We start from the raw sequence: 16,925 nt of genomic DNA, 5'->3' as shown, positions 1-16,925 counted from the left end.
CTTGGACTTCTCTAGCTTGATTCTTAATTATATTGCTTAATTTTTACCAAAAAAATATCAAATTCATTTTTCATATGATCCATATATAATTTCAGTATATTTTTCAGACTATCACATTAAATGTGACTTAATCTAAGTCTGTGTTCAAATAGACATTAGGATTTCATAAGGCCATGTGCAAATATATAGATATTTTATTCATTACATGTAATGTAATACATATTTAAAGGTATAGTAGAATAAACACATTATTATTCAAGTCCAGAGATATAAATATTTTAAGAATAAGTCTAGGATATCTTACACTTTGATCAGTTCCCTATGTACTTAACAAACTTATTAAATATAAATAATGGGAAGGAGACTTTAAACATACTGTAAGTTTCATACCAACCATAGAAAGCTAACCAAAAATTAATCTCTTCCTAAGATGTATGGTATCTGTTTATTGGTGAAATTGTTAAGGCCACTCCATGTAGTTAAAAGGGAGGTTTATTTTTGTGGGGTAACTTACAAGTCAAGGGATAGGTAACAGGGTCTGGGAAAGGTGTGGCACAGTCGGGAGGTGTTCTCTGGAGAACTCTGTTTGGTCTACCTCCAGCATCCAGGGTCCAGGAACCAAGGGAGACCGTGCATCTGGATCTCAGATCTTCAGGGTCCTCTCTCAGCCCTGCCTTATAGGTGTGACCATTACCAAAGCCTCAATGGGGGTTGGAACTTCCAGGTCAAAGCTGGAATGGTAACCCACTACATCTGTTAACTATTTTTTTCCAACACTATAGTACACTACTTATGAATACCAGAGAAGGCATAGTGATCATAAATTATGACATCAAATGCATGCATACATGATCCAGGCAGACATCTCAGCCTTAAAATTGTCTCTTTCTTCATTTGTTTCTTTTTTCACACTCCTTCCAACAAACAAACATTGTTTGTTCTGTTTTCCAGTTTAAGCAGAATATGTGGTCATCTAAACAAAGGACAATATAAAGCAGAGAGTGATTAGAGTGAACTGTTCCAAAGGAGAGGGGGAAGCTGCTGTGTGTAGCCTTTGAAAATTCATGTATAAAAAAAGAAAGAAAAAACATGCATCTTTAATTTGTAACATTTTATTACAGAGTCTAAGATACACGTACATTTTCATATCTGCTAAAAGAAAACATGGCATAGGAGAACAAGCTCTTGTATGTGAGCCAAGGTAAATTCTTCTATTTTAAATCAGTTATAACAGAGCAAATAAACCACATAATGGGATAATACAAACCAAATCACAGAATTTGAGCACATCTGAAGTGCACAAAAAATTCTCATCATTTCAATAAAGGAAGAATGTTACTTACTAGAATTCAAAGGTCGGCTTGCAACTATTATTCAAAACTAATGCACCATTAATTACTCACTGTTTACAATACAAAATGCATTGTTAAAAGGTGACTACAAGGGCTGGTGAGATGCTGGACTGTTGAAAGCACTCATTGCTCTTCCAAAGGACCTTAGTTCAGTTCCCAGAACCCAAGTCAGGTAGCTTGCAACTGTCCCAGAGATCCCCAAGCCCTCTTCTGGCTTCCATAGGTACTGCATACATATGCATGTGTACACATATGTAACATACAAATAAAAGTAAAACTAAGCCCTTGAAAGGAAAATTATAAAAATAATCAGTGTTCTTGAGCCTTCTGTTTAGTATTAAACATGTTGAAATAACTAGGCAAAAATGTAGTGCAGCTGGGCGGTGGTGGCGCATGCCTTTAATCCCAGCACTCGGGAGGCAGAGGCAGGCAGATCTCTGTGAGTTCAAGGCCAGCCTGGGCTACAGAGTGAGTTCCAGGAAAGGCACAAAGCTACACAGAGAAACCCTGTCTCAAAATAACCCCCCCCCCAAAAAAAAGAAAAATGTAGTCCAACTCACCTGTGGGAGTCCAGGCTGCTCAGAAGCAATATAGCCTTAGACACATGAAAGCAAGCTTTTAAGATGCTCACAGTGCCTCAAATTAATATCAAAGTGTGGATGAAATGATACATTTTTCTAAAAATAAAAACATATTAAAATGAATGTAGGTAATCTTGACAAGGCACGAAACAACTTGGAAGAAATTCTAAGTCAAGTGGGGAGGTATACAAGTGCCTTGAAAGGATAATTAAATGATTAATCAAATAAAACTTGTAGACAGAAGACAACATGGGGACTCACCAGGGCCAGAGTCATACTCAGGTCACTGTGGGGAAACTGAAGAGAATGTGACAAAAGTCAGCACTTCAAGGGAAAGGAAACACACATGATGATAAACACAGTGCTTAGACATGAGCCTTGAAAAGCAGAAATGAGAGAGTCAGAGGAGGCCTCTCCCCTGGGTCTGTCTTTTATTATAGTTAAAATACTATTAGCATAAGTTGATGTGTTTGTATCCATTAGAATCTACACAAATGTTTTCCATCTATGATGTAGCCTAGACTACTGTTTTCTAAAGTTCACATTGTATTAAATTATTCTTCATCAGAATATAGAAAATGTGCATGTTAGGAACAACAACTGAAAAAAAAAAGAGAAGACAAATACAATAAAAATTTGTAACTCTTTTATTTTTAAGTTTCCAAAGAAAGAAAAGGTCAGTAAACTAGCTTTTATGAAGGGAAGGATACGTGTCAGACAGGATATTACTATGTAGACTAGACTGGCCTCAAACTTGCAATTGTCCTTTCACAGCTTCCTGGGTGCTAGGAAGTCAGGTATTCATCACCATATCTGGCTAATCAGTCATCTTTTAAATAAGGAGTCAGAGAGCTAAAGGTAAAAGAGGAATAATTTGTTCTAGATGTAAAGCCTCCCTCCATGTAAGTAGACTACATGATGACCTTGCAGATTTCCCAAGGACAGGAAGATTCAGAGCATGAATCTTAATCCTTCCAACTCAACTAAAAAGTTGGCAGAGGGATTTGGGGGGAGAATTATTTGAGATTTGATTTTGCCCTACATATTATCACATGTTCTCTAGTCGTGTACTCTTCTTGAAAAGATTCAGTCACGTGGGTTGGGTTTCACTGAGACTTCTCATATTGAATTGATCTTCATAATATATTTAATATCTGAACTTATTGTCAATAGCTAGATAACAACAGTTGAATCAGATGAAACTTAATTACACAAAAGAAGTCTTCTACGGTTAAAATAAAACTACAGAAATTATGGCATATCCTTTATAAAAATGACAATTTGCGAAACTGTCATTAAAGTGGGCTGGGATTATGGATTTAGTCATACAGTGTCTATCTAACATGAATGAAGCCCTGAGTCTGATCTCCAGCATGGCTGGGCATGGTGGCATACATCTGTAATCCCAACACTTGGGAAATGGAACATCAGAAGATCAAGGTCATCCTCAGATGCATAAGGAGTTCAAAGCCAGCATGGACTACAGGAGACCTTATAATTATTTGTTAAAAAAGCCAACTAACCAACCAACCAACCAATAAGAACATTAATAGACTCCACAAAATAAATTGTCAAATAGGTAACATCATGCCTTATAACTGCTTAGTTTTCTAACCACCAGACATAAATTGAATCAAAATTAAGAGCAAAGTGAACTAATATATCCATTGCTACATATGGATATTTCTACACTGACAGTAAATTTCTTAGAAGGAATGAATATGAGATTTTGGTAGATAAAAAATAACTGGTTGTTTATAGATGCTAGAAAATACAACCAGAAGTTTGTAAATGAATCTACTACCATGTCTACTTAGAAGGCATTTCAAGACTGTTGCTTTCACAGCCACGTGCCTCAATTTCCTGGTAGAATTGTTTTTGGATAGGGTTGTGGAAACTGTTATAATGATCAACATCAGGGCAATGTCAATAAACTCTCTGCTTGGAGCTGGTCAGATCTGTTACATGGTATGAGAATGATTTATTAGAAGAGTCAGTGTCTCTGGTTTGTATTGCTCTGTCAAATATCATGAAAATGCTTTAAACATTAGTGGGAATAATAATTGGAGCCACTGTGTAATAACAATGCTGAGATACACATGTCAGAGTGTTAGGCAAAAAATACCATCAGACATTTTGCAAGCAATATGTTATCCTGATACTTCTTGAATTTGCATATAAACTCAGTTTATGATATATATCAGATCAGTTTTGTATATTCAACTATGCTGCCTCACTCCTAGAAACACTTAAGGTTGATCTGCTTTATTTAAGAAAAACCAAAGGTCACATATGTATAGCCCTCAAGGCAGAAAGCCCTATGTCATTCTTTCATAGGTAATACTTTGGCGCCATGTGCATTGATGTAGGTGACAAGGATTCTGGCTCTCTGCTCTACCACATCAATGAGCTTCTCGATGCCTTGCCTGCCTCCTTGACTTTCCCAGTAAACCTTATCAAGGAACAGAGACTGAAGGAGCTTCTGCCGTAAGTGCTGGCTCTTCAAAACAGAAACTGCAGAGTCGGGAAACCTGAAACGATAACACAATATTTCACTTAGCAGTTTCTCAGAACTATTATTCCTTCCCCCCAGTCACCCTGCCTTCATTAATCTGGCATAAATCACACAATCAAATAGGACCTTAAGAACCAAATGTTTTTGTCACCAACAAGCAGACACTTCTCCTAAAAATAAAATGCAAGAAAAATGTATCATTTCATACTTAAAGGTTGCTACAGACTGGGAAAGAGAGGCACAGAATTGAGATCACATCAGGTCTGAAGAAGTATTTCCCTCCATCTTAAGCTCCATGTGCCCCACAGAAAGTCTTTTATCTGTTTCCATTGCTAACTAGGCGGTTTGATAGAAAGAAATGTGAGAGTAGAGTATTCTCCCTGAGCAAAACTTGGAGTTTAAAGTGCAATTGATCTCAAACTTGTAATAGGACAAAGGAGAAATTATTATTTATTATATTTTATTTATTTTATTATTATTATTTATTATTATTAGAGGAGAATTCCCTCTAGTTCAAATTATACTTTTAGAACTTGAGTGATTAAGTGATGCTCTTCTTTTCTTTTCTTTTATTGTTTTATTTTAGATTATAATATAATCATTTCCTCTTCCCTTTCTTCCCTCCAAATTCTCCTATATATCCCTCCATGACCTCTTTCAAATTCATAGCTTCTTTTTCATTGTTATTACATAATATGTAAGTGTATATACATACATGTTATTTTGTTTTGTTTTTCAAGACAGGGTTTCTCTGTGTAGTTTTGGTGCCTGTCCTGGATCTCACTCTGTAAAACAGGCTGGCCTTGAACTCACAGAGATCCTTAGAGTACTATGACTGGGAGATGGTGGTCCTTCTAGGAGGTGAGTCATAGTGGAGGGTGGGTTCATTGGGGCATGCCTTGCAAAGGATACTAGAACTCTACCCTTTCCTCTTCTCTCTTTCAATTCCTAGCCATGTACTAAAAAGGACCTCTCCAACCTTGATTATAAAAGTCCTGTTCATTAAAACAAACAAAAAAATTACTCCATTACTCTACTATTGGTTTTTTACATTACACTGGTTAATGAGATGGAAATGATTAATGGAAATGTGGTGTCATTTAGTGCCACTAAAGTATCAAGCAAACAGTCCAGGTGGCTATGGACTGAAATCTCTATGGCTATGAACCACAACATATCTCCCCGTTTTATAAGGTGATCATCTCAGATGTTAGTTACAATCATGGGAAGCTGGCAACTGTTTTCAAATAAATTCAGTGAAAGTAAACTTTTGGAGCAAGGACATTCCATAACATCTCCCTGGACATCCTAAGGTTACTTAAGAAGGATCTGGCTGAATTGCCTTGAGAGAGTTCACTGAACTTGCTTCTTTCTATGTAGAAGGACTAGAACCAAGGTCCAGCACACACAGAGTCTAGCAGTGTGGACAGGAATCTTAGGAAATGTCTGGTTGAAATCATAGGTTATATTCTGCCACAACCCCAGCTTGGCCTCCTCTAGGTCTCATTAAAATGCTGCTAAATGCACCCTATAATCACTGAGGTTCAAGAGTAACTTTCAAATGAATTTAGTTGTACCTCAAACACTGCATGGCAAGAACATACACTTATCTAAAGACAAACTTGGGGACAAGACATGGGATGCATAGACACGAGGAACCCAAGGTCAGGAATTCTGAGGGTGTTAGAAGTCCAAAGGTCACAGCGCTGAACATACTTATTAAACCTCAAAAGTGTGGAGTTAAATAAGGCTTATTGTATATTTCAGATTCCCCACAGACATGTACCGTGCAGTCCTGTGGGCTATGAATTAATCAAGCAGCATTTTTGTATGAAGTATTAATATCCCAAATTGTAACTTCTATAGCCCTTCAACTAATTTAGTTGAGGCAGAATGCATGAAAGGCAAGTATTAAAACCACAAGGGTCTTCAGCCCTGTTCATAAAAGAAAACAACCCATTACTCTACTATTGGTTTTTACATTGTATTGGTAATGGAAATATTCTTTGTGTGACTCTGAACTTAGCAAAGACTTCACTTTTGCTTCTTAATATGTGAATTACATATTCAAAGAAGGTTTAACCTTAAACCCATTACTCCTCATAATGAAGTTAAGGTTTAATCTTCTTTGAAAGAATAAATAAAAGTATTCATATCTATGTGAATGTTTAAGATAGATAGATATATGCCCCTGGCACTCTCAATTCTGCAAAGAAATTCAAGTCCCTGTAGCATCAATTCAGCAAGTGATATCATGGGAATGTCAATTTTCCTATGCATAAATTATCCTTGGCTTAGGTATTTAAAAGGGAGAACCTACCATGTATTCTGCCTTCAATTCATAGAGACATGAAGAGCATCAACAGGGGAAGGAGGGATGTGGCAAACAATCTCTCGGGACTCTCAAAACCCACAGGAAGAGTGTGCTTTGTAGTACTGAGAGTGTATATAAAATCCACATTATCTAAGAACCAAGTCAAGGGGAAACAATTGAGATGTGCCACAGAGGATCATCAGCAAGTTCTACACTTTTTGTCTTCTTTTGGGTTTGCCTTTGTTTGAGCTCTGGGTATGGAACACCCTGAGCCGCATGCCAGCCTAATAAGAGTAATAGCATCGGAGTACAAATAACAAGTATCTGCAAGAAAAAGCAGTGGGTGAGGGCTTGGAACAGCTGAGTTCTACCATTAACTTCAGACTTACTGGGATGTTTCCCTGACATTGCTCAGCTCTTAGGGAGCTATCACTATATTATGGCCTCTTAAGCTTCCAATCTAACCTAATTAGGGGATCTTACTCCTGACTAAAATGGGTAGCAAACGAGGGTGGCTCCACTTACTGTGGAAATTTAGTCACGGCTTACAAAGCTGAGGTACAACTGATAAATCTTTGTAGCCCAGCTCCTGCTACTCAAGAGTCTGAACCTCCTCTATGCACAAATGCATGAGATTGGTGTGCCATGGGACCAACTGTGTTTTCACTTCCACAGTACAGAACTATCTTCCTTAGCTTCATAGCAGCCTCTTCTTTACTCTGTATCCTTTCTAAGTCCTACCAAATGTCTCCTAAACTGTTTCGGTCACCTCTGAGTTTTGGGTCCATACTGAGTACAGCAGTACTTCATTGACTAGCCTCCTGCAGCTCCTCCTTTGTTCAAGACCCAGCCCCACAGTCTATGTCTACTATAAAGATTTGTGAGTACCCCAAAGTCCTCCTACCCAACTTAATGGGTCTGCTGTCCTCTGGTGCCCTGCTCTTCAGAGAGCTCTTCTCCCACTGTATTCATGGCAGTCATTTGGGTTTATCATGAATCTGACTCCCTGCCATGCTTATTAGTTCTACTGACATGACAAATAGTTTATTATGGATTTAGACATCTCTACTGTTCCTCCCATGTCCAGTCCTGGGCACTAATAACAGAGCCTCTGCCACCTGATTATCCCTACTCCTGGCAGCCCTGAATATGTCGAACCTCATCGACATGGGTTTCACAATGAAAGCTGATCAAGGCAGTGAAGGCAGAAAACGGCAGGAGCTGTGTATGCAGTGTGGACTGTTGATAGGTGCACTGGCTGCTCTTGGAGGGTTATTTTACTTCCTTAGGACTCTATTCCCACACTCATAATTTCTTGGGAAATCTATCTAACACAAGGTATTAGTTTTCGTGGAACATTACTAGTTGTTCAACATACATGTGATCATCCAACATGTCACTTCATTAGAAAATTTACTCTTTATTCTGGCTGTAACAGCTCCTTCCTATAATCCTTGCCCTCTGAAAGCTGAAGCAGGAGAATGACTGAAAGTTTAAGGTCAGCTTGGAAGACAAGAGTGCGTAGCCTGAGCTACACAGAGAATGCTAGAACAGTCCGGGCGAAAGAAGGAGGTAGCACTTCCACAACAGACAAAAGCTTACTCTCTGATGCCTTCTAGCAATTTGAAGTTTAAGTTGTCTTCACTTCTATCGAAGAAGCCCTTGTTGTTTACGAAGACCAAATGCCTTGGGTCATTCTTCCTCTGGACAATGTGTGCTAAAGCCACAGAATTTTGGTCATCACAGTTTGGCCTCAGTCCATTTAGTGTACAGGTATCTTCCTTTTGAGGTTTGAAACCACAGCAATTGGTATCTAAGCGATTGTAAATCTGAAAATGGAAATGAAAACAAAATCCAAAATGCTGAGTAAAACCTTGAGAAAGCCAGAATATTTCCAAAGAATGGGAGCTTTCTGAACAGCTGGGCTGCCAGAATCCTAGCAGGCCAGGCTGACTTAATTAAAAGCAACTGTTAGAATAAGTCCACAGTTCAAAGCCCTCTGACTCAGACGTAGTGCTAAGCATTTCCAGCTTCTGCTAACAGCTCCAATGTCAGACCATCCAACTCAGGCGTCTCCACCCTTGGTATCCACAGTTCCCACGGTATCACATTCAAGCATGTGGCCAGCAGAATCTCTAACTCTTCAGGAGAGGAGAAACAGCGTCATACTTCTACAGACCTGGGGGGGGGGGGGGCGGGCCTAGCTCTTGTTTTCTCCCTGGAGCTAGGCTCTGCAGATTCTGATTACTTTGTTGGCTATGAAATCTATTGTACTGGATTTCAGTATTGCAGTAGCTAACTGGAAATAAGATAGAGAGATCTGTAGGGGGTATGAGATCCAATAATGAAGCATCAGCTAAACTCTGAATCTGTGACAAAGACTTTGGAAGCTTGTTATCATGCAGACGACTAGAATAGAAAGTGGAAAGATTGATTCAAACGTTGTTCAATGTCATTTCTTTTGACCAGAACAGACAAGGTTGTTAAATAGAAAAATCCTGTCTTAAACAACAACAAAATGAAATGATCAATAAATATGTCCTTAAGAGTTAAATTCCAACTGTGTAGTCTAGTACTAAAAGACATTTCATTTTCCCTACAAATGTTAACACAATTGGACGTGAACACATGATGGTAATAATGAAGAATGGTCTCCAGCCAGCGTAACCCTGGCTAACAGTTTTGCAGAATGTAGTCCCTAGTCGGTTGACCTCATTGCCTTTGGACTTGTGGGAAGGCAGAAGAAGCTGAGAACCAAAGATAGGAAGAAGAGTTATGAGGGTCCAAATCCTTTCTATGGCCTAACCTGATTACTTAAGAACTCCTACTAAACAGCACCTCAAAGATTCCAGTTCCTCCCAGCAGTGTTGCAAGCTGGGTACCAAGCCTTCAGTACATGGGAATGTGGGGGAGAATTATGATCCAAACTATAACAAAAGCCATGAATATTCAATGTATTCATGTTTGATCATAAGCTCTCATAAATTCAGACCCTGTCAGCATCTCTGTAAGTAATATATTTTACAGCTTTTATTTTTAAACCCCATGAAAGCATGAGCCATTGGAAGTGGGAAAAAATGACATAGGACATCTTTTTATTGCCTTCTCCAAGTTTGACTGTTTCCTACAGTGTGTGTCAAAGTGTCCTATGTAATTTAATTTTGAGTCATGAGACATTCTGATGATTTCACCAATTTCCTGATAGCCTGTTGTACCAGGCAATTCTGACCAACATCACAAATGGTATGTGTGTGCGTCCAGTTCATCTTCTAGCAATGTTGCCACTGATGCTATTCAGATTCATACTTGTACTTGGTGAGTACATTACCATGTGCTGAGTGTATATGTATGTATGCCTAGAGGTGTAACAGTCAGACTTCAAGGCCCCAAATAATTTGCTTTTCTCTGTTTCCCTTGCTCTCTGACCAAAGTATGTCTTTCTATTTTTGTACTTGTTTAGCAATGGCCTATGCAGCTATTAAATCATGCCCTCTTACTATTCTCAGAATTTTGTCATAATTTTCCTTCTGTTCCCATTCACTATACCAAGTAGCATTTGGCCACCATAACCCAATGCCTTAATATCAGCACCATTTGCCTAGCTGCTGTTTTAAGTATATGCTAAATACAGTTCTGCACACTTTTAAGACAGTTCACCAATTTTTAAGCCTTTATTGCACATCTCACACAACTATGAACCCCGGATGCATTTTTAATGTTCTTGTTTAGTATACACCTTAAAAGAAACACTTAACTATTGCATAGAAAACCAAGCACAGTGCCCATCTGCATCTCTCTGTTCATAAGTGGGTACCCTACAAAGAAGCCTGTTGAAAGGTAAATGTTTTCAGGTAAGCAATAATCACTATTGGTTAATCACTATTAGTGTTGGAGTTCTTATTAGTTCATTAATTTACTTATTTTGTGTGGATGCAGGTGGTGGATGTGTGTTTGCATGACAACCTCCACACATGGAGGGCAGAGGACAACCTTCAGATTAACGGGCTCTATCCTTGCACTATGCGGGTACCAGAAAGAAAACTCAGGTCATCAAGCTTGGCAGAAGGTACCTTTACCAGGCCAGCCATGTTGCTGGCCCTGACTGAATTCATGTTTTCTTAATCTTTAAAACAAGGAAAATCATTTTTGCAAAACTAATCTACTACTGAAGAGGACTGCCAATCATCATTTTCCATAAAAGTACTCTTTCCTTCTTTAGAAAAATGTATCTTTTCAATGTTTACCTAACTAAAATTACACTCAGAAAAAAACCAGGTGCTCCAGCCAATTTTTTTAAGAGATGGAACAGATATTTTTAGATATATTTCCTTCAAAAGCTTTCCCCCCTTAATTCCATTTTCCTTTGGTAGCAATAGTTTTGTCTGTAGGAAAAAAATATATCTTCTGAGTGATTTATAACTTCTGCTATAGCACCGAAGCAAGGGAGCCTCTGTCTAGCTGCATGCCTCCCCAAGAGCCATTAGACATCTGCAGAACACCAGTTCCTTTCTACACAAAGGGACAACACCCATCCAGCTCTGTGTTCAAAATTAGGTCCATCAAGGACTTGTGTTAGTTTATTCCTCTCTTCATTGTCTTCAAAGTAACACAATTAAACAACTAATTGCACACAATGTCTCAGCAAAGCAATGGAAACTAAGTGAGAGAGAATTGAAGAAGAGGTAGCCAACTCCTCTGGGATCCTCTTCTCACAAAGGACAGAACTCAGGATTCCAACCCAGAAGTTCAAGACATCACCATGCTCTCATCCAAACTGATTGGATCTTATAGGTATTGGCTCCCAGAAAAGGGGGGGGGGGGAGCATTTGTTTACATTTGCATAAAATGTTAAATGGTTCACTATTCAATCAATAATACTGATTACAATAAGAGTTTCAGAAGAAGTACAAAGAACTTCAGCCCAGACTGCAAGGGAAAAATGCATGAAGGACAGCTCATAATACTTGAGTTTAAAGAGCCAGGCAGCATTAGCTGGAGAAGTATTTCATTTCACTCGTGGACAAACGTGCTCTACAAAAGCACTATGAATCTTTCTAAAAGTGCTCACCGGCACTGTTTGCATTGGTGTCGCAGACTGATGTGAGGTGGTCTGGGTCCTTGACATACACACTGCTGGAAATGATAGGGAGATGAAAGCCGGCAGAGCCAATGGAAGTTAGAGCGCTGGGCCCACATGGAAAATCTGAAAATAGATTTATCTGAAAACTTCCCCATTTTCTCACATTGAACTGGAAGAACAGGAGAAGAGCAGTGAGCAGGGCATCAGGGGAAATCATTAAAAGAATGAGAACCGAAAGAGAGCATGCTGGGAAGCTGAAGGGAGAGTATAATGAGGATATTCTTACCAACATAGACAGTGAACTCCCATCATCCAAATGCTAAGGCCTAAACCAGCTAAATCAGATAGACCTGTATGTTGGCGTCCAACTATTTTTCCTTCTTCGTTCTAAACTGGTCCGCATGAGCATATGTGTACAGGTGTGCATGTATGTATTTTTTGTTTAATAAGTCAGTATCTAAATATTCTTTATGGAGGGGATATATATAACTTGTTAATTTGTGTGTGCACATATGTATGTGGTACACATGTTCTTACATGCAGGAGCACATAAAAGCTAGAGATTGCCGTCAAGTGTCTTTCCATGTCACGCTACCTGTTAGTGTTTGACAAAGGTCTCTTATTAAACTTGGACATCATTGATTGCTCTAGCTGGCTGATAACCCTTCTGTCTCTGCCCTGTACCTCCTTCACAGAGGTACACATGCACTATCTGGAGTTCCAGATACACACCCACCTCCATGCCTGGCTTTTATATGGTGCTAGGGATCCAAATCCAGGCCTCATGATGGATTGTAAAGCAAACACTGGACCAACTAAGCTATCTCCCCAGCTCCTATCTTAAAATCCTTACCATCTTTACTTGAACTACTTGGTTTAGGTTTTGGCTTTTTGAGGCAGAGTCTCTGAGTAACCCTGGATATTCTGCAACTTGCTAAGTAGATAAGATCCACCCATGTCTGTCTTCCAAATGCTAGGATTAAAGGTCTTCACCACCACACCTGGCTCAACCTTTTTGTTTTTGACCTTTAGAAACTGCCATCTTCTGAAAGAAAACACCAAATTTAAGAGGAAAAAAAGCATAAATATTCAAGAAAAATGTGTGTAGATAAACAGCAGTTCAGCACAATAATTTACCCAAAGGCTAGCATGTGGTGGGCATTCAGAGAATGGCTCTTAATGACTGAACTCTGCTCAGTGTTGTAACTCACTTTGATGTGACTGTGTACAGACCGCCACCAAAGCACTGCCTTGTACAGCAGCAGTGGCATGTCAAGACAGGAGTTTACAAAAGAGCTATCAGGAGCAAGCCGGCAAGCTGCCTCCGAACCTGCCGCCTGCTTGTCGTTAGTGTCTTTTGGTAGGTTTAACTGCACTGGCCATGGATCATGATTTCTATATCTGCTAGAAAATCTGCCATAATGCCTTGCATGTCATAAGCATAAAAGCAGGTAAAATGGAAGTGGGAAAAGAAAATTCTTTCTTTTCTCTGACTGGCAGTTTTCTGGCAGATTTCCTCCTACTTTCAATGATTTGATTGAATATCTCATTTGCTTATCAAAGATACAGGCAGGAAACTGGTCTTCCTTTCAACAACTATCGTAAGTATTTCAAAAGGCAAAGAGACATAGAATCAAATTGGCTAGCACCACTCCAGGCATGGGAAGACACAAAACATTGGAGCTCAAATAGGTGTCAGAGCAACTCACAAGGCAAAATGCACTCCGGAGTTTTGTCCCATATAAACCTGTGTGCATTTGCAATGCTGCGAATGGAATCTGAGTGGGGTCCCTGCAATCTAATGAGTGTGTGCGGAAACCCCGCACCATGGTAAGGGAAATTATAGACAAGCACCACAGTATCCATGGTGCTTGTTAATAAAACATACACAGAGAGAGAGAGAGAGAGAGACAGAGACAGAGACAGAGACAGAGAGAGGGGGAGAGGGAAAGGCAGGGAGGGAAAGATGGAGGGAGGGAGGGAAGGAGAGAATGTGTTCTCCCTCACTTGCACCTATACCACTTTGGAACTGTGTCATCTCGTGAAGCAATAGATTTCACCTGTGCTCCATGCCGCCTTGACAGCAGGTATCTGTTAGATTAGTAAGCATGTACATATGACTAGCAGGGCAGCTGAGGAATGATGAGAAATGTAAAAAAGGTCTTCCATGTCTAACATCTAACAAAGAGCGCAGGCTCTTCATGCCTCCACCTCTGTAAGAAACAGCTCCTCTAATCCACCTCCACCCCAGAATTCCACATTTAAATTGTTATCAGTGTGCACCAATTCACTGATGGACTATAGTGTCTTCCATGTTACAGATCACAAGGAAAGGCGTAGTAGTATTTCTCTGTTCAATGTTCAATGCTGTGATGTATTTAGACCATTGGATGCGATGTTTTTAGTTTCACTGCACCACAGAAAGGCTCTGGATAGAGGCACCAGGCAACCAACAGACTATTTTAAGGAACGAAATTCACTTTCTATAATTTGAATAGGCAGAGCTGAGTAAAAATAACCTCTGCTAGAGACACACCCACCTTCCTGCAATGACTTTTAAAAGGCATGCAAGCTTTGTTACAAACAGAAAAAGACAAGTATTTTTGTATCTTGTAAAGTTTTGATTTGCAGACTGAATTTATATTAAGCAGAGAAATTTAACACAGAAAAGAGAGGGCTGGAGAAATGGCTCAGCGATTAAGAGTGTTGCTGTTCACCCAGAGGACTCAGGTTCAATTCCCAGAGCCTACACAGTGGCTCACAACCATATGTAACTCCGGTCTCAGGAGATCCAATAACCTCTTTTTGTTTGTTTGATTTTTGTTGTTGTTGTTTTCAAGACAGGGTTTTTTGTGTAGTTTTGGTGCCTGTCCTGGATCTTGCCCTGTAGACCAGGCTGCCCTCGAACTCACAAAGATCCTCTTGGCTCTGCCTCCCAAGTGCTGGAATTAAAGGCGTGCACCACCACCGCCTGGCCCAATACCCTCTTCTATCTTCCCTGGGTATCAGGCACATAGGTGGTACACATACATGTAATTGAAACACTCATATGCTTGAAATAAATAACATTTTTAATTAAAAAATAAACAAAATGAGAATGAACAACCTAAAATTTTTTCTTAGGAATTGATAATAAGCAAAGATATTTAAACTAGAAATGAAATATACCTAATTTAAGAAAAACCTTTTTTAAATACATTTCTTTAATGAAATGAAATGGCACATTAGTCTACATACACTCAGATAATCAAGGAGCTAAAACTCCTGCTGGTTTACATCTGAAGGAGCAATGCCACTGAAAACTGGTCTCTTGTACAGTGACATTTGTTCATATTTAACATTTATATAGAATTCCTCTCAAGTTTATTTTTCTCAATAATAGGAATTTGTCAAGAGAAAATTGACAAGAATAAAGGCCAACCATGTGACGATGCTCAGATGCCATTCTGATCATGGCTAGAATTGATGTGACAAGTCCAACAGCTGGCTAGACTCATATTCTTTCTTTTTTTTTTTCCCCAGAGCTGAGGACCGAACTAGGCAAGCACACTACCACTGAGCTAAATCTCCAACCCCTAGACTCACATTCTTAACAGAACTCAATTAAAACATTAACTAATGCTGACAAATTGGTTGATTGCTAGTCTTTCAAAATACTTTGGTTTTGCTTTCTGGGTTGACCTTGCTTTCAAAATTATTTTTACCTCCACTATACATAGACTCTCCCATTCTAAGATGAATTCATGTCTGTGCTTCTTATAAATTAAAGCCTTGTATATAACCAGTTAAAAATTTTCAAAACATTGTAAGGCTTATTACATTATAAATGTTTTCATCATTGAGACTATCCAAATTGGCATGTGGGTTTTGGGGTCCAGTTGTTACATAGAAATGAAGAGAACTATTCCAAGAGGGTAACTCAGCTGCCCAGGAAGAGAAACAAGAGCTGATTTTCACAGCAGCCTGCCATGGCATCTCATGCTAAAATGGCCAATGCACTTACTGCCATGGATGTTACAGCCTCATGGCTGATTCTCCATGTCTTACCAATGCACTTCCTATCTTATAACAATTGTGTACTTAATAATTGTTTGTTAATGGAAAAAATGAAGACCGACTCTGCAAGAGTCCATTCACCTGATATGAACAATACTAAACACCACTGACCTGGTAATGAAGCCAGACTTCATTGTCTTACCAATGTCTCAACACAACAGTTGAGCTTTGAAATACAATACATGAGATTTTTTCTTGTCTTATCGCTCAGAGTATTTAAAAAGTATGTACTTATAGGCAGACATTTAATACAGTATCACTTCACCAAGGCCATTCTTGAGAAAATCTGGCATTTACTGTTTTCCCAAGATGTTCAGGGGGGCACAAACTAGGGCTATTACTGGTAGATTGCTGCCTACCTTGACTCATGCTAAGACATCAACAAATTCATGTGGGGGTCCTCGTTCCCTCTTGTCCTCTCAGCCATCAGACTGGGAGAGGAAAGAGGCAGAAGGGGCAACAGAAAGCTTTATATGTGGCCCATGAGCACAAACAGAGACAGCTCAACTTTCTTCCAGAGTATAAGGAACATATAGATTTGGGGAACCTGGGGACAAACCCTAATTTGCATTAAGTGGCATGCTCCTATCACAAGGCTTAGTATGTGGCAGTAGGGTCCAATAGCAGAACTCCTAGAACAAATCTTCCAGCAGGAATCTGTGCCAAAATTCAAGCCAAAGATGAATCAAGCATCTAGTTTACAGACAGGCATCTGGTTTAGAGACAGCTTTCAGATAAGGTCAGTCCTCCAGGCCCAAAGACATTCTCCAGAGAAGGGCAGATAGAGGCAGGAAGTTCTGCTGGAAGGAGGGAGTCCCATGTTGTCTAGCTATTGAGATAAGCTGCCAGACCAAGGGGGAGGGTGCAACCTCTGACCAGCCAGCAATGTCTTCACTTACTAGTGTGAATACTAACACAGTGAAAAGTGACAAAGGAAGAAAAAAAATAAGTCTCAGTATTATGAAAATACTTTTGACCTCATGGTTCCTTGAAAATCCTATTGCCCCAAACCAAATCCCATTTGCTT

The 16,925-nt window shown here is 39.4% G+C and overlaps 1 protein-coding gene across 2 annotated transcripts in view; it reads right to left on the bottom strand.

Annotated features, from left to right (window-relative positions):
• Positions 1-3,368: 3,368 nt before the first annotated feature.
• Gask1b (golgi associated kinase 1B) overlaps positions 3,369-16,925 on the bottom strand; it is a 55,702-nt gene continuing 42,145 nt past the window's right edge. For both annotated transcript variants that reach the window (XM_036190366.1, XM_036190364.1), the window contains exons 4-5: positions 8,365-8,591; positions 3,369-4,464 (exon numbers count right to left, since the gene is read on the bottom strand). In XM_036190366.1, coding sequence (XP_036046259.1) covers positions 4,257-4,464; positions 8,365-8,591 — 435 coding nt within the window. In that variant the 3' untranslated portion in view covers positions 3,369-4,256. The remainder of the gene's footprint in view (positions 4,465-8,364; positions 8,592-16,925) is intronic.

This window comes from Onychomys torridus, chromosome 6, assembly GCF_903995425.1.
Source record: "Onychomys torridus chromosome 6, mOncTor1.1, whole genome shotgun sequence".
NCBI lineage: Eukaryota > Metazoa > Chordata > Mammalia > Rodentia > Cricetidae > Onychomys > Onychomys torridus.
This window is presented reverse-complemented; position numbering and strand designations above follow the sequence as displayed.